Raw genomic sequence first — 25,540 nt, forward strand, 5'->3', positions numbered from 1 at the left:
AGTAAGAAAGTAGATTCTGATACGTTGATTCTAGCAACACTAATGGCATAGCTAGAATTGCGTGTCAGAAATGGACTGTCTACTCTAGTGTAGATCTACCCTCAGCCAAACACAGTATGTTGCTACAGATTGAGATATCTGTAAATGCAATTCCTTGTCAAAGCTGCTGTGTTGAATACTCAACAGGTAGCAGTGGAAGATTCACAAGTAGAACTCAAGCAATAATTATAAATATAGTTTTAAAATACTCCAGAGTATTGCCTTTGAGTAAATAGGCTGCTGTGGATTTTGAAGAGCTGGGAGGGTTCAATGCGAGAGGCATCCCTTTAAACAGAACTCCGTACATCACAACGATCTGAGCATTACAATAGGTACACACATTCTTGCAAAAAGCACTGCTGTTTCCATTGAAGCTTGTCTAATCTGTTTTTGATATTATTTATAAAATACTCTGTAACTGGAATCTGGAAGGAGGCTGAAAGGGCGACCTAAATTGTGCTACAAGGACACGTGCAAGCGTGACCTCAGCGCTCCCTCTATCAGTGTGAACACCTGGCATTCGCTCACCTCAGACAGGCATGCCTGGAAACAGGGAATGAAGGAAGCTCTTGTTATGTCTGAAACTACCTTGGTGAAGGAAGCAGAAGACCGGAGAGCCCTCAGGAAGATCCATGCCCGTGATACCAGAGCGACATCTGCCTACTGCTGCTCACAGTGTGGAAAGGACTGCCACTCCCAGATTGGATTGCATAGCCACAGAAGACGCTGCTCGAATCAGTCCAACTGGGGCACAAACCCATGATCCCTCGGGATCGAAGGATGCCTACTACTACTATTATGTAAGGAGAGTCATTCCTGTCATTAGATATAACAAAATTTGTTTCTGCATAGAAGCAAAATATGAGATTATAATGATCTTTTAAATTCTTTGCATTTTAATTATATAACAGTATCTTTGTGTTTCTATTTCTATTAAAGAATTATTTTATTGATGAATCAATAAGAATTTAACTGTAAAATCGCAGGATTTCAGGGATAGGGAAGGGACTCCTGCTTTGATAGATTATAGGGATCTAACTAAAAAGACAAAGATTATTTTGCTCAGAAAGTTTGTAATTTTAAACATGGTAAATTTTAGAATAAAAATATACTTTAAGGAAAATTCTCCAATAAACATACAAAACTAGCATTTAAATGAAAGAACAACACATTCTTCAAAGCACTGTTTACTTCGTTGCAATACAATGAACCCAATTCAAAAGCACACTCATTCTTTCTACTGTAGTCATTGAATCCCCATCAGAAAATGACTGTTGATTGCATACTTTCCATTATTAGAGGAAGAAGTGGATGATACACAAATAATGACTTGGCTTGAAATCAAGATCTCCCAGGAGCTTAAATCCAATGCTTGCATAAAACTTGCCATTTTGAAGCCATGCAACAATTTTCATACAGGTTAAACCTCCCCCGTCTGGCACCCTTGGGATCTTAAATGATTCTGAACCAGTGGAGGTAAATGCCGGCCCCTCTGCGGCTGCCCAGGGTCCCAGCCACTGGGTGCCACTCGTGACTGTGGAGCTCTGCAGCTGCCCTGCCTCTTCCCACAAGGGCTCTCCATCTCTGCTTCTCTGCCTCACACTCTAACTTGAACGCTGTAAGTCAGTTGTTCACAGTGCTCCGGAAGCTCTGCGAAGGTAAAGGAGTAGTAACTAAGCGTGGGGCTACTGAAGCACTGAAGAAGGGCACAAAGTGGGGATCTTGTCCCTGGTTTTTCACCAGGCGTGCTCCAGCCTCGGAGCACTCACCGGGAGCACCAACCATGCCTGACCAGGGATGTGGCCAGATGAGGGATGCCAACCTGTATCATTCTTAAAATACAGCATATTTTCTAAGTTCCACAAAAGTGAAAATGTTATCATTTACATATCATGGGCCCAGACAGTAATTCTAACATTCATAGCTGCATAAGAAAACTTTTATCAGGTTAATACACCAGATTATCATTATTCTTCACCGTAACATTCTATTCAAATTGAAAAAGGAAGCACTAGAATGCATTCAAGTGCATTTTAAAAAAATCTAATTCTTGTATTCAGAGTCATCAGATATATTAAATTGCTTATTAGGTTTAGTGGCTTCTTGCATCAATTCCTTCAGCTGTCCAATCTGCTCATTACGGAAATCATTAAGTTTCTCCTCTGAGAGGTGGGCTCCAAAACAAGGCCTTCTTCTTGAGTTTCGTCTGTCTCTAGTAGCTTGCTGCCACAACATATCTGCATAGATCTAGTACAGAAAGGGGGAAAAAAAAAAAAGAAAGGTCAATGACAAAAGCTAGATTTGTTGTGACCATATTGACTTTGCTATGTGCAAAGCTAATATGTATAGTACTTTTGCCATTGATCTTACTCTGCATCAATCACAAAACAAAATGGGCATCTCCAATCAGAAATGAAAACCTATCAGCTATGTATCAACATTTCAATACATTTTGGTAGCTTTAATTTTTTAAGTTGAGGTATAATCAGCATCAGTTCCTAATGCTAGGTTAATTTATTTGTGTTTTAGCAAGTCATGCATCTCCATTGCCCAATAGTACACTTGATTATAGATCCTATGTTTTTCAAGACTTTATCATGCAAAGTATTAACAAAATTCATCTTGCAGATTGGTGTGATTGGACTAGTACCACTTCTCTGCAAATACACACTGCAATACACTCACAGGGCTAGCCCTGAAAATTACTAAAAAATTCAATAGCTAATCTATAACATTGCTTTTTGATTGCTTAATAGCATGTTGACAATATTCTGTGCTCAAAAGCCTGAGCTAACTATTGGTTGTTCTTGTGCTTCCTGGGTAAAACCAGATTTGATCCATAAAACCTACCTAGTTTGGAAAATTCTCTCACTAAACCCAATTTAGAAAAGAGGTAAAGCTCAGGCACGAGGCCTACTGACCTAAGAGATATCTTTGAAAAGTCATGGAATACGGAGAGACTCCAGAATACTGGAAAGGGGCAAACATAGTGCCTGTTTATAAAGAGAGAAATAAGGACAACCCAAGGAATTAGAGACCAGTCAGCTTAACTTCTGTACCTGGAAAGATAATGAAACAAATAATTAAGAGATCAATTTGCAAACATCTAAAAAACAATAAGGTGATAAATAATATTCACCATGGATTTGTCAAGAACAAGTCACACCAAATCAACCTGACAGCTCTCTTTGACAAGACAAGTCTTGTGGGTAGGGGTGGAGTGGTAGATGTGGTGTATCTTGACTTTCATAGACTGTTTGCTACTGTCTCACATAACCTTTTGAGAAACAAACTAGAGAAATGTAACCTAGATGGAACTGCAACAAAATGGGTGCAAAATTGGTTGGAAAAATATTCCCAGAGAGCAGTCAGGAATGATTCAAGTTCATATTGGAAGGGCATAACAAGTGGGATCCTGCAGAGATCACTTCTGGGCTTAAATCGCAGCACGAAAGGTTTAAGTTAGACATTAGGAAAAACTTCCTGTCAGGGTAGTTAAGCACTGGAATAAATTGCCTATGAAGGTTGCAGAATCTTCAATGTGGGATATTTAGACAGACACCTGTCATGAATGGCCCAGATAACACTTAGATCTGCCATGAGTGCAGGGGAATGAACTAGATGATTTCTCAAGATCCCTTCCAGTCCTACAAGTCTATATTTTAGAAGTTAAGCAGATGCTTCAAGTGTTTTCCTGAACAGGAACATTTTTTTGAATTGGGGCTGTCTCTTCCCCTCCGGGTGGTGGCTTATCTAAACTGTATTTTAATGTACCTCTCCAGAGCTCAAAGCACATATGCAAATAACTTTAAAATGCATTAAACAATCCAATTGGTCTCATGGTGATGTTGACTTATTTTCCTGCCAACCATCTGATGGGAGTTTTTTCCACCGACTTCAATGAATTTCAAATCAGGTCTCATACGAATTATAATAAATTCTGTATGCGTCACAGACCATGAAACAGAAAACTTACAAACATAGCAATTTCTCAAAAAGAGAATCCCATGGCATTTGGAAAGCAATCAGATAACTAACAAAAGGAAATACCTGATTATGAATTTCCAATGACTGTGTGATGTGGTTGTGAAAGGCACTGTTAGGGTGGAATTGTTCTCATAGAATTTAAGGTCAGAAAGGACCATCATGATCGTAGAAGCTGCGTCTACACTAGCCTGTTCTTTTAAAAGAGCAGGCCCCACTTCAAAGTAGCATGTGATGCATCTACACATGCCGCACACTCTTTCGAAGATGAAATCAATGCTAGATGCCGTAGTGCTCAAAACCGCTCTTCCAAACAGAAAATAGGACGAGGTTGCTCTTTTGATGTTTTTTCAAAAAAGGACATGTAGACACTCTGCGTCCCGCTTTTTCGAAAGAGCGGGGCCCGCCATGGCAGCAATCAGCTGTTAGGCGGAGACGTGCTGCCCAGCCCCAGCGAAGCTCTATGAGTTGTGTGTGCAGCAGCTCTTAAAGCTGCATGGACAAGGAAACCCCATTGCAGGAAGCTGAGAGCAGGATCAAGCATCACCTAGACCAATGGTGGGCAAAATATAGCCTACAGGCCAGATCCAGCGTGCCAAGCCTTGAGCAATCAACCTGCCTACTGCACCCCATATGCTGTTCAAAGCAGCTGACCTCAGCGGCCATGTGTCCTCTGCATGCCACATGCTGGCAGCGGTGGTGGGACTACACATGCTGCTCCTGTCCCCAGCACAATCACACAGCTCTGGCTGGTTTCCAGATGAGTGCTGCATGGGCTGTGCACGTGGGCTGGGGTGCCAGAGGCAGGCTCTGGCCAGGAGGCACTTACCTAGGTGGCTCCCAGCCAGCAGCCCAGTGGGACCCTCAGGCAAGCTCCCAGCCTTTCCCGCCCCACACACTGTTCAGAGAGGCCAGCTGTCAGGGGGAGCATGTATCCTCTGCACCCACCCAGCCCTGGGGTTAGGCTACTCTGCACACCACCTGCACCACAAGCACAGCCTAGGAAGCTCTCTTTGGCCACAAACCAGTCAATGGGAACTGCAAGATTGTGCTGGGAGCCAGCACTGCACGGATGCCTGCCACCCTGCTGGCCATTAAACAATTAAATTTAGTTCCATTATTTCAGCAAGGCAGGGCAGGAAGAGTTAGCAGCAGCAGCAGCTCCCGGAGCCACAACTGAAACCTGAAAGAGCCACAGGTTGAAAAGAACAAATATAGTGGATCTGATTTTGCCTGTGGTGCCATTTCAGAAACAACCCACATTTGATTTATATAATTTCTTAATACAGTGTTGCTGGTGTCTGAAATCCATACCTATCTTTACATAATTTACAAACATTAGTAAAATGTATTATATAATTTCCTTGCTCGGAGAACTGTACACTTTAGGTTCTGCTTACAATACCAAATGGCACTTTTTTCCATTGTACACATGTTTCGACATGCAAGTTTTTAAAAACCACAAGAGTAAGATAAAAGCCACAGTGGAAAAACAACCTAATCACCAAGCAAATATGCATCTCCTCTATGTCCCCAGGAGATTAATACAATCCTTTGCGTACAGGTAACAAGAGCGTTGAGAATGAAGTCTCTGCAGTATGTCTTAGTTTTCATTTATTAAAATGTTCTAGAGATAGAACATCTTTCTGAGAATAGTTACTAATGTCGCATAGACATCAAAGTCACAGGGGTGTCTCTCACTCTTCCTGTCCAGCATAGAGTGGTGTCAAGATCAAATGGGGCTAGTTTGGCCCCTCTGCATGTTAGAACAGCCTTAGGACTGTTTTAACTAGTATTGTCTTTAATGACTCCTTACTGACTCAAACTGTAGCACCACTTGGGTATTCTCTTATGCAATGTGAACTAACAAACGGCTACTAAAGAAACTTTCTTTCCTTTGTGCATCACTCTATCAGTATAAAGAGCACAAGAAGGGGCAGGGGGCAGGCTTAAGGTCTCTTCCCTGAGAATTTATACTGTAAATAAATTTACAGCAGTGGAAAAACACTAATTACAAAAACTATACTAAATCTGGACCCCAGTTAATGCTATATGTTACCATTCTGTGAAGCAAATGTGTACGCACATTGCAGTCAGGTAGCAACTTTTTTGTTTTGCTACATACTAGGAGGAACTAAGAATTGCTTCCCCAGCAAAAATACATTTAAATCACTAACAAGTGAAATAAGAGATACCAACAAACACTTTTTTTACACTGATTGGGTGGATTTTCCAAAAATGCCTTAATAAAATGTCTTAGACACAAGTGTCATTTGAAAAACAAATCTAAATGAAATCTGAGTCCTACATCTAAAGATCCTTAGAAAATCCCTTTTATTTTGTTAATAAAAAGAGCAAACTTCTTTAAGCCTTTTGTACAAAAAAGGGCAAGACAGTATTTAGAGCAAGTAATCACTAGAGGTAAAATGAATGTGTTAGTTAAATTATAATGAGATTCATACAGTCTTCTCCTTGAATAATTAACATCTATGCAATTAATAAAATGTAAAAAGGCTACGGAATGCATGATATGCAAAGTTCTAAAAACTCACAAAGGAAGAAAGTGACAATCTTGCTGTCTCCAAAATACAGAAAGGAAAAACATCTTCTTTGAATTCCAATGCACAGAGAGTCATCTACTTTTGTTCAATGTAGAAACTATGGAAGATAATCACTCAAGACCCATTACATGCAAGGAACACACGTGGATGGTAGCTGCAGGAAAATCCAATCTACCCCCCCAAAAAAAAAGATTTCCAATCATTCAAGGAAGACATACAATCCTACCTAGAGATTCAATATTCAGAAGACTCAAAAGAACACCCTGCAAGACAAGTAGACAACTGTCTGCCTTCCCTGAGCCAAAACATGAGATGTCACTTCAAGATTGACTTATGGGCAAAGATCCTTTGGTGATAGTTTATATCAACACTAATGACGCTGTGTTGCAGGATTTCTCACAGACAGCAGTTGATTTCAGGTAACTCAAATGTGCTGAAGATGATTGTGGAAGAAATCTTTTCTGAATCTTCCCTGGCCCCATGAACAAAGGATGACAGAATGCAGAAGATTCTGCACATGAATAACTGGTTACATACATGGTATAAGGTAAAGGATTTTGGTTTGGTGGAACACTAGTTTATGTTTTATGAGGACAAGGATTAGGAACTGGGATACACATAAACCTGTAGGGAAACACTTTAACCTTCCACAATATTCAATAATAGACCTTAAAGTCGTCATCCTGTTACTAAAGGAATTTACCACAAGATTACAAAGGGAGACATCTGAATTGGAATTCATTTGCAAGTTTGACACATTTAACCTGGGCTTAACAGAGATGTAAATTATCTTATGCATTACAAGGACAATTTCCCCATCTTTGACATTTGGAGGAATGGCACACATCCCACTTAATTTACTTCTCCATGGGTCCTATTAATGACAAGTGACTCTCCCCCATTTTATCCCCCCTTTTTCCTCTTCCTTTCCCTCACCCCTATCCACTATATGAACCCTGGATTCTTATTTTTGTTCCAAATCTGATGAAGTGGGTCTTACCCATGAAAGCTCCTTACCTAATAAATAAAATTGTTAGTCTTCAAGTTGCTTGTTTTAACTGTGAAGCTACAGACTAACACAGCCTGTCCCTAAGAGGCAATATAGTTTGGAAGGTGTCCATCTCAGTAGAAGGTGGACCAATCTTCTTGGGGACAGGCTGGCTAGAAGCAGAAGGCCAGGGTAAAAAAGAGGAAAGATAAGAGCCCCCAGCACAAAATTACTCAAGTAACCAAAGGATATGAAGAGAACAAATTGCTTAAATTGCCTGTAATCCAATGCTACAAGCCTTAGTAATAAGGAAAAGGAATTTGAACTGGTCATGTATTTGATCTGGTTGGTATTTCTGAAACCTGGCGGGACAATTTGAATGACTAGAATGTTAAAATAAATGGTTACAACCCTACTCAAGAAGGACGGAGCACACAAAAGGTGAGGGGGAATGGCAAAATGCCAATACTGGTTTCTATGTCACCAAGAACTCAGAATAAAATGATCTTGAATGCTTATAGACCAACACCCTAACAGCTAAAACACAGGACGGAATATTAGCTAGGGTCTGTTACAGATCACTAAATCACACTAAGGGACAGGATGACTTCCTCCTTTTGCACGTATTTACAATATGCAGGGGAAAAAGCTAAATGATCATGAGGGATTTCAATGTTAGTGACATACAGAATCATAAAACGACAGGACTGGAAGGGACCCTGAGGCTCTCAAGGTAGGAATACCTGCTGTCTACACCAGTGGTCACCAATTGGTCATTGCAATCGATCGTTGTTGGTCCTGGGTAGTCTCCCAGGTGATCACCTTTATCCAGCCTGACTCAAAATCTTCTTCAGAGTCACTGCCTCCCCAGACAGAGTCCCCATCCTACAAGTATATTGTACATTATGTTCTTTCTTCCCAGACGTTGTAATGTTAAAAATGCATATTATCTGTACGTTTACCAACTTACACAGCAATATGGGTATTTACCACTCCCTCGTTATTTACCTGTACAGAGCTGTGGAAAATCCTGGCCCCCACTGAAATCAATGGCAAAGCTTTTATTAACTTAATTGGTTCCAGGCTTTCACCCCCGTGGTTTGCACTTCCTTTTTGGGTGACTATGGTGAGTAAGATTTTATCCTGATAAGCCTACGAAGACAAATGGAAGGGAAAATGAAGCTGCTGTTTCCCTATAGCCTTAGATCTTAAATTTTGTGATGTTTTAGCCTCCAAGTATCAGAAACTATGTAACAATTCATAATTAAAATGTCAGTTGGTAGTTCTGGGGATTTTCCAGGGTGAAATATGAGTGTTGCATAAGTACAGAAACAAACAAAAAACTTCCAGGACTCCTAAACTCCAGTTTGAAAGAAAGGCTTGACATGAGAAAAAGAATTTGTCTGTTAAAATGTTTTTGTTTGAAATTCAGGAAAACGCATTACAGTGAAACAGGAGAGAGGTCAAGAGCTTGTGGTGCTTCATGTGAATTACAACTACATATACATAAGTCATGCTTTATTGAATTTATTTTTCTTTTTGTAATTTGGGAGAGGAGAATGAAAGACTGTTCAGCTATAATGGAGTTGATAAATATAATCATGTAGTATTTAGTAATAAGCATGGAGAATTATTATTAGATCAGGAAGTAAGTGGGCTGCTTTATTTGAACATAATTTACTAATGATATTAAGAGGAAGGAATGATACTTTATTTAGAGGAATGTGAAATGGCTAAATGACAGACGCAATAATTTTGTTTTTAGTTTAAGGATATTCAAATTGGGCATGATTTTTAACATTAGGCATCTTGAATTGGGACAAAATTGGAAACTTTACATGTATTCACTATCTTGCTAGGTGCACGGCAATGCTGTTAAGTCAGTAATATGGTATAAGAATAATAAAACAATATTGGTAGAAATATTCTAATTTACAGAAATTAGTCAGTAATTAATGGTGTTATTTTGCTACAGAATTATATATTTTGAATGCTTTCAATCTCATTTTAAATCATAATGTAATTTTACTGATACTATGACTAGGCATGGTGATTTTAATAATCAAAGATTAAATTACAGGCCACTAAAAGTCTTAGATGTGATCTCATAATAACCTAAAATCTTTACAGGGCCTCTTCACTAATGATAATGGGATTTGGATCAAGCCTTAAATTTAAAACTTGTTCCCCAATTTTAGTGTAAAAATATGGAAGCAAAGACAGTTTAAAAATATGGAAAACAAGAAAGCAATTGACATGCTAGGCAACTGTGGGAGACGATAAATGAAAAGCATCTGCATGGAACTGCTGAAATTTGGAAGGGTCAGTATGAATGCTACATCTGACCTATGCATCCTGGGGAGAAGTTTGGAAGACTGCAACTGGCCATGGTCTTCATGAACTTAGGAACACCTATGATCCTGCACCAAGAATTAGTTGCACTACAAGTAGCCATTGTTTTATCCAACATATGTGTGATGGAGTTACTATTATAGTCAATACCAAATGGGGCTACAGCAGAGAATTTCCAGTAAACAACAGCCTGCACTGTGGGAGCACGAGCACCTGGTGGCCAGGCCTCACTCGCAAGGCAGAATGACCATACACTCCATCTTGGAACGCTATCCTACAACGGCGGGAAGGTCTGAAGTCAGGCCAGGAGAAAGAAATCAGAAAGTTGACAAGTAGTTGGAGAGTCCCCAAAGAGAACATCCTGACAAGCAGACAGTAAGCCCCCAAAGAGAACAGCTGGGGCTAGTAGCTGGAAGCCCCCCAAAGAGAACATCTTGGTTGTACAACATCAGAGGGTCTCAGGGGAGGTTCAGAAAAAGACCAAGGACAGAGGAAATCTTGTAACATGTTCTGACAGGCCGGGAGGATAGAAAGCCCAAATTAGGTAACAAACGCTTTAATTGGCCAGGTATCGAACCCCCAAGTAAGAAACAGTATAAAAGGTGATTTAGCAGGAATAAGGGTGTGGGCTCCTGGACACAAGGCGGAGGCTAGCAACTTCCAGTCCAGACAGCAGACCCCGGCCTGATCACCCGGACGTCACCACCACGAAAGGTCCCAACCAAGCCGTATCTCTGACTTGAAGGGCTGCTGTAACGTAGTTATTGGTGAGATGTGGGAGCATTGGATGTTATTGGTAAGTCACATGTAATTATATATAGTTATATGTAACCTAGTATTTAGCCTATGCCAAATTAATAACTATATATATATAAAACAAGTGTTAAGTAATTGTAGTTACGAATAAATGAATAAATCACTATTGGTAAATACCACCAGCTCATCTAGCTGGGTCTGTATAGAGAATTATTGGGACTTAGAACAGCCACAGGGCATTGTGGTGTTCACAATCGGAGTGTTATTGTTCCTGGTACTCATAATACTGTGGAAACCTAGGTTTTAAAGTGGATACACTGAATCACATATTGCTGCTACACTATATCAGGCTGCTATAAAGGTGGGGTGGTTGGTCCCGGGCCACCCGACTCCCCCCACTGTATCACACCCCACGTGCACCCACGGGACCCGGAGTAGGTCGGCACATCGTCATGCACCATGGATCAGCACTGAACCATTTTTTGTTTGCAGTTCTCTTGAATGCGATGAGTAAGAATATACAAAGGAATCCTCCTCTGAATATGCTGCTGACTGTGATATGTGCTGAAGATCATGAGGAACCACCTTTGAAAAATGACAACACAGTTTTGAGCAGGTGACAGAATGAATGTCAGTAAGACTGAGGCTGTAACATCTGAGAGAGGAGAACCTAGCATAAAAAGATATTACAGGCAGGGAGCTTAGCATAAGAAAAGAATTTAAATACTTAGGGTCAGCTGTTGCTGTCTAGAATGCCCTCCTGAGTGATGACTGACTTTGCACTGAATCTGCCTGGTGCAAATAGCAGAAGCTGAGCCCATTTCTCTATGATAAAAAGATGCCAATTAAGTTAAAAGCACAAATGCAAAAACATGTAACCTGATCCCTCCTAGTCACACAGAAAAGACTTAGGCAGCCACAAGAAAAAAAATCAGTTTACTCTACAACAGAAATAAATACGTTGACATGGTTAAATGGTTAGGCACTCCATGACAGGAAACAAAATAAGGAGGGGAGGGACCAAATGAAGACAAGTTGAGGAAGGCTAAATTTCTGTATCTTGACATGGACACGAATCCAGTGGAGACCTTTGAGTTATATTGGTAGGATGGCCCTTCCAACAATTAAGAATGGAAGATGACCAAAGGGGATGCCAAAAATTTGGTACATGAACTGGATATTAGCAGACATTAGAGGGACCAACATGCACAACAGATGTAGTATCATGAGTTTTGGAAGACAGCTATAAAAGTCACTGACCCCAACTAGGGAAGTGGAAAGGAGGAGAAGGAGGAGGAAAGTTGCTTTAGCGCTACAAAAAGCTCTTGCACAGTAAGTAAGGGGATTAACAGAAGGAAGAGAATGAGCTGAGGAATGAACATGTGGTTGAGCAGCCCATGTAGAGGCTAAAAAGCTGTACTTACTTTCCCTTCCTTGCTTGGGCATATCTAAGTCTCACTTTAGTCCTAAGAGACACTATCTTTTTTAAGGAAAAAAAAAATATTTCAACTACCTATGTACTCTGGGAAGCTTTTAAAATGGAGCCAAGAGGAAAATATTTACTTTCAGAGGTATATAATAGAAAATCCTTAATGAATCTGAATTTAAAAATGAATTAAATTCAAAAAACAAGCAAAGAAAGTTGTTCATTCTAGAACTCAAACATAAACAGGATAGCAAACGTATTTTATGATCTTCTACGTGATGATCAATAACACCTAGCCCTATAAGAAAGAGTAACCAAAGAATTTATAGAAAGGAAGTAATTGTTGGTGTATAAATAGTCAAATAAATCCTCAGAAGAAAAGTCAGTTCCAAAGATGACTCTGTTTTCGTTTTGTTTTGACTTTCTATCTTTTATTTGGCAGCTTTTTCACCAATTAAACAATCTGTCCAGCGCATGTTTCCTACACTTGCCATTTTGTCTGCCAGATGTATTACCACATACATGGGCAGAATACAACATTTTACCACTTGCCTACAAGTAGAACAGACAGAGGAACAACGTTTTAGTGACAACATCAATCATAAGAAGAGGGTTGTTTAATATATTTTATTGTATTTTTTCACTTTTACATTAAAAAATATAAAAGCAAATTATAGCCTGAGATTTTTCTAACATTAATTGTCTGAATGAGATTACAGCTGCAATTAACAGGAAGCAATCAATGTGATAAATTATAGATCTTTTGTCAATCTAAATCAGCAGCACATAATTAAAGCACAAAATGCAAACATCTCTTGCAATGCTCCATACAAGTTCTCTATCTGAAGAACAATCACTTTAAATTGATCAGGGTTTTTCTTCATGAAGTTCAAGCCTAATACTACGAGGTTTTCCAAAGAAGCCAATATAAAAACATCAGAAAGAGTATATGCTAGAACATGTAGATATTTGCAGCAAAAAGAAAAAGAAACTGTTTCCAAGACAACCACATTAGCATCCAGATCAGCAGTCACTAAACAAGAATGTATGAAAGATTATGTATCGCACTTGGTGGCACTTTAAAGAGCATGTTCCATGGGTCAGTGCACACTCTTATACTTAATTTATACCCAATGAAGCTCTTCAAGCATAAATATTTTTTTTTAAAAAAAGGCTTGATACTGGTGCTTTTTTTACTGGTCAAGATTGCACCATGATTGCAGCCAAAACACAGATATACTAGAAATTAACATAGCAAAGAAAATCTCAATGACATTCCTATGGGAAAATAAACATTTTTTCTATACACACAGACACCATATGGTGTTGTTAGCCTAATATAAACATAAAACTAATTGTATATAAAATGTAAGTAATCTTTCATAAATCATCCAGAAAGTTGCAAGCCTAAAACATTTATATGTTTGCTATCCTCTAACATCTGCCCTGGCTCTGTATACAGAAAAACAGGAGTTGTGATACAGCTGGGTCATAGAATTTTTACAGCATGTTGGGCATGGCGTTGGGTTGGACTCACAAAGAAAAAGATTCAGGACCCCAATCTTGAAAGATGCATCTTGATTTCTCCGAAGGAGAACCAGCTGGTGTCTTTATTTTTGGGAATGATGCTGCAGACTTGCACACTTGGTCTGATACCACTGGTGTGTCCTTCTTAATATCTTTGTGCCACTCAGAGGATGGTTTTGGAGCAGTAGAAACATCCAGTGATATCAGTGCCACCTAATCAGACCATGAACTCCAGGTGAACAGTATCTATGGTGTGGAGTCTTACTTGAAATGAGTGGAAGAAAGTAGTACTGCTGCTTACCTCTCCAAGGAATTATAACCTCACTCCTCTTGTGTTTCTTCTTACCCCAATATGCTTCTGCTTACTGGAGTCTTTTGACTCAACAGCGTGTTCCGCCAGTGCATGGTAGTTTGGGATGATGATAAGGAGAATGGGAGGGCCCCATATCCAGTTTAGGACTCATGACTAGCTCTGAGGAGGAAATGGCAGTGCCAAATCTCCTGAGCCCACGTAGTGAGGACGCAATACTCCCTAAATTCTTCTAACTAATTAAACTACAGTTTCATCTGTCTCCAAAATGAAAAAACTACTACAATTATTTATAGAAAAACATCATGTGAAGCAGAACATATGGACACAGGGTTCCATCCCATCCCAGTCAACGAGAATTTATAGAGACAGTCAACCCGTATTGCCACTTTTGCCCTGCTTTTGCAGCACAGGGAAATGTAGTTTGCCAGTACACAGAAGCGCACACTGCTGTTGAAGAGTAACAGAGTAAGCCCTGCTAGTCTATACACTATCAAAACAAAAAGCAGTCAAGTAGCACTTTAAAGACTAGCAAAATAGCTTATTAGGTGAGCTTTCGTGGGACAGACCCACTTCTTCAGACCATAGCCAGACCAGAACAGACTCAATATTTAAGACACACAGAACCAAAAATAGCAAGCAAGGAGGACAAATCAGAAAAAGATAATCAAGGTGAGCAAATCAGAGAGTGGAGGGGTGGGGGGGAAGATCAAGAATTAGATTGAGCCAAGTATGCAGACGAGCCCCTATAGTGACTCAGAAAGTTCCCATCACGATTTAAACCATGTGTTAATGTGCTGAATTTGAATACAAAAGTCAGCTCGTCCACTTCTCTCTCTAAAACGGTGCGATAATTTCTCTTCAGTAACACATGTACCTTGAGGTCATTGACAGAATGCCCCATTCCATTAAAATGTTGACTAACTGGTCTGTGGATCTGGAGTGTTTTGATGTCTGTTTTGTGCCCATTGACCCTTTGTCTAAGGGAGTTAGAAGTCTGTCCAATATACAAAGCATCTGGGCATTGTTGGCACATGATGGCATATATGATGTTAGTAGAGGAGCATGAGAAAGTGCCCGTGATTCTGTGAGTAACCTGGTTAGGTCCAGTGATGTATTTCCAGAGAAGATCTGTGGACAAAGCTGGCAGCAGGCTTTGTTGCAGGGAAAGGTTCCAGCACTGGTGTTCCTGGGGTATAGGCTGTGGCTGTTAGTAAGGATCCTCATGAGGTTGGGAGGTTGTCTGTAGGAGAGAACAGGCATGTCACCCAGGGCCTTCTGGAGTGTAGCATCCTGATTAAGAATAGGTTGTAGGTATTTAATAATTCGTTGCAGTGGTCTGAGTTGGGGGCTATAGGTGATGACCAGTGGTGTTCTGTTCTTGGCTTTTTTGGGCCGATCTTGGAGTAGCTGGTCTCTGGGTACGCGTCTGGCTCTGTCGATTTGTTTTTTTACTTCTCCTGGTGGGTAATTCAGGTTTGTGAATATTTGGTAAAGTTCTTGTAGTTTTTGGTCTCTGTCAGTTGGATCAGAGCAAATGCGATTGTACCTAAGAGCTTGACTGTAAACAATGGATCTAGTCACGTGTGCAGGATGGAAACTAGAAGGGTGTAAATAAGTATAGTGATCAGTAGGTTTTCGGTACAGTGTGGTACTGATAAAGCCATCCTTGATTAGTACTGTAGTGTCCAGGAAATGTATCTCTTGCATGTTGTAATCGAGGCATAAGAGTTGATGGTGGGGTGTAGATAGTTAAAGTCTCTGTGGAATTCTTCTAGAGCCTCTGTACCATGGGTCCAAATCATAAAGATGTCATCAATGTATCTTAAGTAGAGGAGTGGTAATAGGGGACGAGAGCTGAGGAATCGTTGTTCCAGGTCAGTCATAAATATATTAGCATATTGTGGGGCCATGCGGGTGCCCATAGCAGTTCCACTAATCTGGAGGTATAAATTGTCCCCAAAACAGAAATGATTGTGTGTGAGAACAAAGTAACAGAGGTCAGACACCAGATTGGCTGTGGTGGCATCAGGGATGGTGTTCCTGATTGCTTGTAATCCATCTTTATGTGGAATATTAGTGTACAGAGCCTCTACATCCATTGTGGCAAGGATGGCGTTATCAGGAACTTTTCCGATGTTTTGTAATTTCCTCAGGAAGTCGGTGGTATCTCGGATATAGCTGGGAGTGTTGGTGGCATAGGGTTTGAGGAGGGAGTCCACGTAACTGGATAGTCTGGTGGTAAGGGTGCCAATACCTGAAATTATAGGGTGTCCAGGGTTTCCAGGTTTGTGGATTTTGGGAAGTAAATAGAATAATCCAGGCTGTGGCTCAGATGCTGTTGAAGAATTTCTAATCCCAGGCCCACAGAGCACATGTGCATCCATCGTGACTATCCATAGGGATCTGAATAAGAAATTGGGTTTTTTGCATTCAGATCTTATTTCATCCTTCTTTTGTTGTTTCCAACCTGGCTTAACCATTCTACTTCTAATGTAGAATTGTGGGGTAAAAGTCTCTAGCCTCTGTATTAGAGACTATTTAACTTTCGATTTCAAATCTCAAGCTCCAGAGCAACACAAAATTGTAAGTGAAATTTTGGTTTGTGGCTACAAGCAATACTGGGGTTATTTTGTATGTTGTGATTGTTTATTAAAATCAGAGGATCTGAGATGGGAGGGAGAGAAAGGAAAAAGAAAGAACAGAAGTAATCAAACTCTAAACTTTAATGGAAAGAGGACTTACACACTGTTTTTCACAGAAGACCAGTTCTGTTTTAAACAGCTATCCCATCAGGGTTCTTTAGCAAACAAACAAAACAAAACACTTTACAATCTGTGCTGAATACCCCAAAGTGAAAGGCTACGAGTGACATTCATAACATTTACTGTAAATTTCTCTCTCTCTTTTAATTTTAGGTTCCTCAAAGTAATTACAGCTAGCTCTTTCTCTGTTTTAATACTATGACATTTTATGATTAGGCTTGGAAGGATTAGATTTGAAAACTGATAAAAGTTATAAAATATTGATTTTGTAATTCTCACATATATTAATTAAAAATATTCCATCAATAACTGAAATTAATAGATATGCAAGGTAAGAAAAATGCTGCTTGAAGACAACCGTATGATTTAAGGATATTTATTTCATACATTTTGGCATGTGATATCACCAATTTGTTTTAACCATTAAAGTTTTAACTTGTTGAATCAGTGTCCACTGACATTGAATATGTATTGTCTGACCCCTGTATAATTTCTTGCTTAAAACCCACAATACTGCACCGCTGAAAAAATGTAAATAGTTAAAAACCTTACAAAAATGTTTATTTTAAAACATTTATATTATAAGTTAAAATTATGTATATTAAAAAAAAGTTATTTCTGACAAGTCTAGTTATGGTTATACCACAGCTATCACAAAGTCTCCGAAGAGATTAGAACTGCTCGTTAAGGGTTAGAGATTTGAAGAATGGTTATTTTATCAAGTATTATTAATGCTTTAAAGTCTTTAAAACAATTATTAATATTTCTGTTTTAAGAATTCTCCAAGAGTATGACCTCTACTAACTGAGAGTTTATGGGTATATTTAAGGAGTGGGTGGCTGAGGTTCTTTGGCTTGCAATGTGCAAGAAGTCAACCCAATGATCACGATGGTTCCTCCAGACCTTAGAAGTCCATGAGTCTAAGCTATGAATCTATACCTACCTGCCTCATTATGACAATACCCTACTTGCCTACTACCCACAAGGACCACAGGATATTTGTCACATTACGGCTAGTAGACGCTGTGTTGCCATAGAGGCAGAACAAACCATAAAGAAAAATTGCTTAAAAAAATCGATTAAGAATGTCTCTCTTGTATTTAGGGAATCCAGTACTAAAGTGCTGAAGGACAGACTTACTTCACAGAACTTCAGCAGATACCTTTGAATCTCTTTAATTCCCCCTTTAGCTCCTAGAACAGATCAAATAGAATTTGTCAAATCTGTTTCTCTGAAGCAACTTTGTAGTGTAGATGCAGCTCTCATGTTCTTTCATTTCTACCTCTCACTATCAGCATTTTTCCTGTGACCTTTGCCTTATGAGCCTGAAACTGAGGAAGACATCAGAATAATTGCTTAGAGATTAATTTAATTTACCTAGAAATGCATGCACTGTTCTGTAATTCCCTAAACTGTCCCAACAGAAGTCCTACAGGGCTCCACAGAACTCATCCATTTTGAATATATGCTGAGGTAAAAACATTTCTAAAAAAATGGCATTAAAGTCACTATATTTGAATAACTTTAGGAGGCAAAAGGCTTAAAAGAATGGGTACCAAGCTTTCGTAAAAATGGTTACTAATCATTTGCAACTGTCCTACAAGACACGCTGCTATGCCCATCCCATGATAAGTTTGTGTATGCCATCTACACTGGTGCCGCAGATTTTTTCCTTAATGATATGCAATGAGCTGGCTCTCGTGCTCTCTGGAGACGTGCACTTATGCACTACTATAACAGGTGCCGCCAGCCCTCCACCCTCTCAGTTCCTTTTTGCCATTAACTCCATCAGAGAAGTAGGAAGGAGGTTATGGAATGGACATGAGCAACATACTGAAAAGCAATAGTTTTCTTCTTTCGAATGCTTGCTCATGTCCATTTCATGCTAGGTGACTCGCACATAGTACTCCAAGAGGTTGGCTTGGAGTTCCTGGGCTTGCAACACTGTCTTCCCAAACTGGCAGCATATTGACCTTTCTGGGTGATGGCATAGTGCGACATGAAGGTATGGACCAATGACTAGGTTTTAGTTCTGCAGATGTCCTGGATTGGTGTCTGTATGAGGATCACTGCTGATTAAGACCCTGTGAAATGCGTGGTCATGGTGTCTGGAGGGGAGACATCTGCCCAGCTGTAGCAAGCCTGAATACAGGCAGTTTTCCAGAATGCAGTTCTCTGGGTTGATACAGGGAGCCCTCTCCCCCTTTTCACTATGGCTACGAAGAGGTAAGCTGACATGTGAAAGGGCTTGGTCCTCTCCATATAAAAGGCAATGGCTTACGTAACATCCAACATACAAAGCAATTTTTCCTTCGAGATTTTACAGGGTTTCTGGGAAGAAGACAGATAGAAAAATGACCTGGTTATTATGGAATTGTGACACCACCTTTGGCACGACAGGCAGATGGAGGCACAGCTGGAACTTGTGCTTCAAGAACAGCATGTAAGGTGGCTGACATAAAGGCCGTGATCTCCGAGACCGTTTGGGGCAAGGTGATCACCATCACGGAGGTGACTTTCCAGGAAAGAAATAATAGGGAGCATGATGCTGACAGCTTGCGGTGTGGGAGGTAAGCCTTGACAAGACTAAGATCATGTCCCATGAGGGAATTAGTTTGCAACAGTGACAGTAGGATCTCTCCAAGTCCTTGAGAAACTGGATCATCATTTCATGAGTGATTGCTGATCTGCTACTTACGGGGGGCAGAAAGCTGTGGTGGCTGCCAAATGAATTTAAGCATACAGTAGTTGGCAGCATCCAGACCCTCCTGGAGGGAGGTTTTGGCCGTGTTCTCACCCCTTCTCAGAGAACATGAACTCCTGTATTTACTTCTGAGGTAGAGATTCTTTGGATTCATTCAGGATGTCACACAACTTAAAACTGAATCTCCCCAGCAAAGCTTATTGATTGGTGATGTGTAGTTGGAGGCTCCCTGTCAACTAACCTTTTCTTTCAAAAAGGTCCAATTTTTAACAGCTTTTTGTTGTGGGGTAGAGCTCAACTGGCCCTGCATGTTCTTTTCATTTGCTGCAGACACTAGTCGAGAGCCAGAAGTTTGTGGAGTGTGAGTACAGGTATCTGAGCCTGTTTGCTGGCTCATACTTGTTTCTCTGCCCTCTTTGAAGAGGGGGCCAGAGCAGGAGTTTGCCATAGGGCCTTGACCTAGTCTGTTACTGCCTAACTGATGCGCAGGGCCACCTTGGGTGGAGGTGCTCCAGCCAGGACATCAATAAGGCTATGAAATGTCTCTCTGAGCTCCTCAATCTCCAAATCTAGGTTTGAAACAACTTGCTTCAGAAGGTCTTGACAGACCGAGAAATTGTCCTGGGGCAGTAGGTTGCTGAGACTTACAGGAGGCTCATATGGGAAGAATAAAGAGAAGGCTTGCACCAGAAGAAGGGCTACTTTCTCTAGAGGCAGGTCCTGGAATTCGGTACTGGAGTTAGTATTGGAGATTAGATCCAGTGCCAAGCAAGAAGGTGTGCTAGCCCAACTCAAGGAGACCTCTGAGTAGGAATGGTGTGAGGACCCAAGATGGGGGAAAATCCCAAGGGTTCCGGTAGTGACCTACAGACTGGGTGCCCCCAGCAGGACCAGCACTGTAGATTGGTGGGCCATAGGCTGAGTACCAATGGATGGGCTTTCAGTGTACACAGGGTTCCTCTTCAGACTTGGAAGAGGATTCTTCTCTCAGAACCTGCTTCTACCACCATACAGTGCCAGGATTCTGGGTATGTGTAACATGCCGAGGATGATGGGATCAGGTGGGATTTGCCCCTGGATAGTGTCATGAGACCTGGTGCCAGGAAGGCATCTTATGTACCCTGTTCCCTCTTGCTTCCGGAAGCCAGAACTAGTAGGTCCCGCACTGTGGTTGTAAGGACCAGAAGAGAGAATTAGTCCTTAGCATCTGAAAAGCCCCCGAGACCACTGCAAGTTTGCTGGTAATCTGGTGGCTTTCTCATGTCAGTGATGGATCCTGTGCCAGATTCAATTCCCTTGGATGGTGCTGATATGGGTTTGGAGCAAATAAGAATGGCCTGGTGTGACTCTCCTCCCTATCTGTCTCTCTTCAGCACCGGTGCATGCACTCTCTCAATGCACTGCTTCTTATACTTTTTCCTTCAGCACCAGGGATGGAGAACAGTACCAGGAAGAGCTCAGTGCCAGGGAGCTCTCTTCACCAACACCACAGGCCTCAGCAACAAATCAGAGAAGGACATCTCACGGACAGGTCTGAGAGCTCGTCTTTAGTCTGCTACCCCATTCCTTCTTTGTGCAGGGTTGGAAGTCCTGACAGATTTGCACTTGTCCTTTGCATGAGTTTCTCCCATGCACAAACTTTTAACAACGCACAGGCACAGGTCTGTCCAAGGAGGCAGGAAGCCCAGGAACTAGGGGATTCCCAGCCCATGGAACAAAAATTCCCTCAACAATAGGAGAAATACATACCATCACTATGTGCAAAAATTAACACAAGTGAAGAAAGAGTTTGAAATGACTGGAAAGAGGCCTTGCACAGCACGAAAGTTGTTCCACCAACTGTCACGTGCGGTAAGAAAGAACTGAGAGAGTACGGGGCCAGGGGCGCCCCTTAAACCGCCGCATATGCGTGCAGCACCAGGGGGCTCTAGTGCTGTCCCAATGGACGGCCCTCGTGGAAAAATCTCCCCCAATGGCGCGTCCAGCACACAAACACCTAACATGGAATGGATGTCCACAAGCACTCATAGAAGGAAGAATGTTAAGGGATAAAGAACAAACACTGTGAAAAACAGGAAATGTTATGGGAAAGCTTTAATAAGAAAGTAATTTACAAATATGCCTGATTAAGGTCTCTCAAACAATTTTAATTAGGCTCTGCTTTGCTGCCAGCCTCCCCATTTTTCACCTGATGACTTGTGTCAACTGTGCTCAAGTTTACTTGTGAGTGAACTGAATGAAGCATTTTATTTGTACCAGCACATAAATTGTATACTACAGCTAAAATTTTAAATTTACCAGGATTATATGACTGACAAAATATTTCACATATACTCCCTAATCTATCCTTAGACATCTACGGTCCTGATACTGGGATGAGCTTTATAATTAAGAGGACGGTGGAACTTTGGAGCCTAAATGTGCATTTACGAACTTATTTTAAGAACCCAGTATTGGAACTGTTAACCACTGTACATAAGGTTATAAAATTCCAAGTTTATTGTCTGTCAATAATTTTATATTAAATTGGTTCATCATATAAGAAAAAAAATATGATCTTTAGAGGGTACAGCTCCCTAAAATCAACCTGACATCTGAAAGGTAAGAAAAGCTATTTTTGGCTCAGAGAGCAAATCCAGTAGAAAATATTCTGTAATTGGAACTACTAATTGTGCTATGAAAGAAACATGACACAAAAGAATCCAGATAATTATTTCACAGCTGTGCTGATTCTACAGTGCATGGAAGTAGAAGTTATTTTAAAACAAAGTTTATTAGTAAGCAGATACAAATTTAGACATTCAAAAATAGATCTGTTGAGTAAAAAAAGGTAGTTTTTGCATGGCTGCATTTCTGTCCACAACTGTAAATCAATATTCTATCAAAAATAAAATCCTCATAATCAAAAGCATCGTGGTCATAGGATTACTCAGATTTTTCATCCCACCATAATGTTCCTTTTCCTATCACAGAAAAATTATAGTAAACTCTTTCATATCTGGCATGCTATTACCCTGAACTCTCAAATAACCAGCATTTTAACCATAAGTAAATTTTAGTTACATTTTCAGTAAGTATAGTAAAATGAAAGTAAATACAGCCAATACAGTATAAGTTTAGAGTGTACAATACTTCTATTGTTAGTAAATAAAGTGCTTTGCATAGATTTTTGTTTGTTTCTTAATATTTAATCTTGCTTTTCTTTAGTGTTATGCATTACGAGGTATACCTCTCTATTACCCAAAATATTTGAACATCCAGCAACCATCTGGTCCCAGGGCTGCTGGATATGAAAGTTTTTCTTTTCTTATTTTTGTTAGTTTGCTTGTATATACACCTGGTTGTGGGAAGCGGAAGCCAAAGGTCTTTCACTAGCTGAAAGAAAATAAGTTAATATTTCTTGATGGCTGACTTGCACTTTCAACTTCAAAAACTAGAGTTTGTTGAGTAATAAACAACTGTTAATCATTCTTCAGTACTAGGTTTCTGAAATCCCACTTAGGAAAACAGTGTTACCTATAACATAGTCTGAATTTTTGTGTTTTGTTTACACCTGGAAGTGGTTGAAATCAACCACAGGTTTGATTCAGATTTTAATTTTAAAACCAAAAGGGAATATTGTGATTGCTGGGAATCCTGGAAATCTGTTTACCATGGAAAAACACCGACTGTGCATTTTTAGAGACTTTACAGTTTTTTCATTTTGGGAAAAAAAATAAAATCAAACTAATTTTTACTGAAAAATTACACAATGTGCACAACCTCGCCTCTTGTGGTTGATTTTTGGTGTACAGAGGATGCTTAGCTGCACATAGGATTCATGCATCACTTCCAGATGTGACTAATTATATTGAGGTAAAGATGCTGAAATTTTTAAAAATTACCCCTAAAGACCATGTCATTGAGTTTGGCAAAGACAAATTTCACACTGACAGGTAACCTACTGTTCTCTGTACTACATGCAGTAAGGCTTCAGACAATGTTCAAAGGCAGAAAATTGTAATTCTACTAATTTTATTTTATTATAATGATTGATGGTGCTGGTAGGTTTTCAACTTGCTTAAAATTGTAAATATGGCAATACAACATTGTATTCAACTGATATCTATATATGTTTATGGCTAGGAACACTAAAACTCCATGGGTTTTTTTATTCTTAAGAAAGTGAGGATCTTTAATTTTTAATCAAAGAATTTTTTTTAAATCAAGAAAATCTAGGATTCCTGATAATCAGCTAGTCTGTCCCCCTGTGTAATATAAGAAAAGAATTTGCCAAAATTTATTTCTGCTTCAGGTCCAAGAGCTGTGCTTGAAGAATTGCATGTCTTTCAGAAAAATATCCAATTTTGACTTTAAAATTTCCATTGATAGAGAATCTACTTCTTACTTACCTTACTTACTATCTACTTACCCCGGTAAATCTTTCTAATACTTAATTACCCTCATGGTGAAAAATGCATGCCTTACTTCCTGTCTGAATCTACCTTTGAATTCCAGCCACTGGAGCTTTTTGCATCTTTCTCTGACAGACTGCAGAGCTATAATTATCAAATTTTTGTTCCCTGATCACATATAATTATAGGTTGCGATCAAGTCATCCTTTAACCTTCTCTTTGTTGAGACAAATAGATTAAAGGATTTAACTCTTTCAATAGAAGTCATGTTCTCCCATCCCAAAGCACAGGGGCCCCAAAAATGCACTAGCCCCAGACCCCGAAAAGAGTTAATCCAGCCCTGTGGGTAAAATCTGAGCCTTGATGCCCCTCCCCCTCCTTTTATGGGGCTGGAGTTCAAGGGAAGTGAGGTAACTTTTTTCTGATTATCTGTGAGGATATTTTTTCCTCTCTCTCACTTGGGGAGTGGGTCAGTAAGGCATCTTTTTTTTGTTTTGGTTTGGTTTTTTCCTTCTCACTTGCATGTGGCCCCCAACTGATTTTTCTGTGGACCAGTGGCCCTGACCCAAAACATTTTCCCCATGCCTGCGTCATCAGTCAATATGTTTTACACACATATACACAATATTCACTGACAAAATGTGACATATCTTAGGGCCAAGAACTGACCGCTGTTGCTCTCCACTAGAAATACAGTCACTTAAGGATAATTACCTATTTATGATTATATACTGAACATTCACTTAGTAAGTTTTTAATCCATTTAAATGTAACTATGTTAACTTTATCATGTTATTGTTTATTAAGCAAGAAGTTGGATTCAAGCCAACTGCCTTAAAGAAGTCTAGTTATATTACATGAATACTATTACCTTTATCAGCCAATCTTGTAATCTCATCACAAGAGAGATCAAATCAACTTGATAAGGACTATTTTACTTTATGGAGAAATATTTTAACTGACAAGTGTTAGCACAAACTTTTTCTTCAAGCTGAAGATAATTTTCTGCTGTACAAATGCAAAATACTGCTGCACAACAAAAACACTTCTGATGTATGTGTTTGTAGTTCCTGTCTACCCTTCTTCTATTATTTTACCACCTGAGAAGGCAGGATGTGACAAAGTGCAGCCTACACTGTTTCTAGTTTTCTAAAAACAGACCAATCCCATGCATACCTCTGTATCCTCCGTCAGAGACTTTCCCTCCATTTCTATCTTTAAATATATTGGAATATAAAAATATAATTTTGGAGCAGTAACTGTGCAAAATAGTCTCCTCTGCAAAGCAAATGTTATCACTAAGTATTTCACCAGATAAGTGCAGAAATTCCCCAGAGAAATTCTACTACTATTACTATTAAAATTACCATGGTTATTTGAAAAATCTTTGGGGTCATGTCTTCCCTCAGAACTGTGATGCACACGCAATTTCTAACCAAACTGTAACAAACTAGAAAGTTATAAAACCCATAAAAGAGGAGACCCTGTAAGTTTATGTACCTGGCAAGCACAGAAACATGCCAGTGATATATTATTCTCTGGATGATTTTAATGAGCAAATGGAATATGGTAATTAGGACAAGGTCATCAGAAATCCACCAAATGCAACAGAATGCAAATATTTCTGAAGAAGTGGGTCTGTCCCACGAAAGCTCACCTAATAAACTATTTTGCTAGTCTTTAAAGTGCTACTTGACTGCTTTTTGTTTTGATAGTGTATAGACTAGCACGGCT

The 25,540-nt window shown here is 39.8% G+C and overlaps 1 protein-coding gene across 1 annotated transcript in view; it reads right to left on the reverse strand.

Annotated features, from left to right (window-relative positions):
• Window positions 1-1,210: 1,210 nt before the first annotated feature.
• Window positions 1,211-25,540, reverse strand: part of SDHAF3 (succinate dehydrogenase complex assembly factor 3) — a 61,041-nt gene continuing 36,711 nt past the window's right edge. The window contains exon 2 of the mRNA XM_074986216.1: window positions 1,211-2,286. Coding sequence (XP_074842317.1) covers window positions 2,083-2,286 — 204 coding nt within the window. The 3' untranslated portion in view covers window positions 1,211-2,082. The remainder of the gene's footprint in view (window positions 2,287-25,540) is intronic.

This window comes from Carettochelys insculpta, chromosome 2 (assembly GCF_033958435.1).
Source record: "Carettochelys insculpta isolate YL-2023 chromosome 2, ASM3395843v1, whole genome shotgun sequence".
NCBI classification, from domain to species: domain Eukaryota; kingdom Metazoa; phylum Chordata; order Testudines; family Carettochelyidae; genus Carettochelys; species Carettochelys insculpta.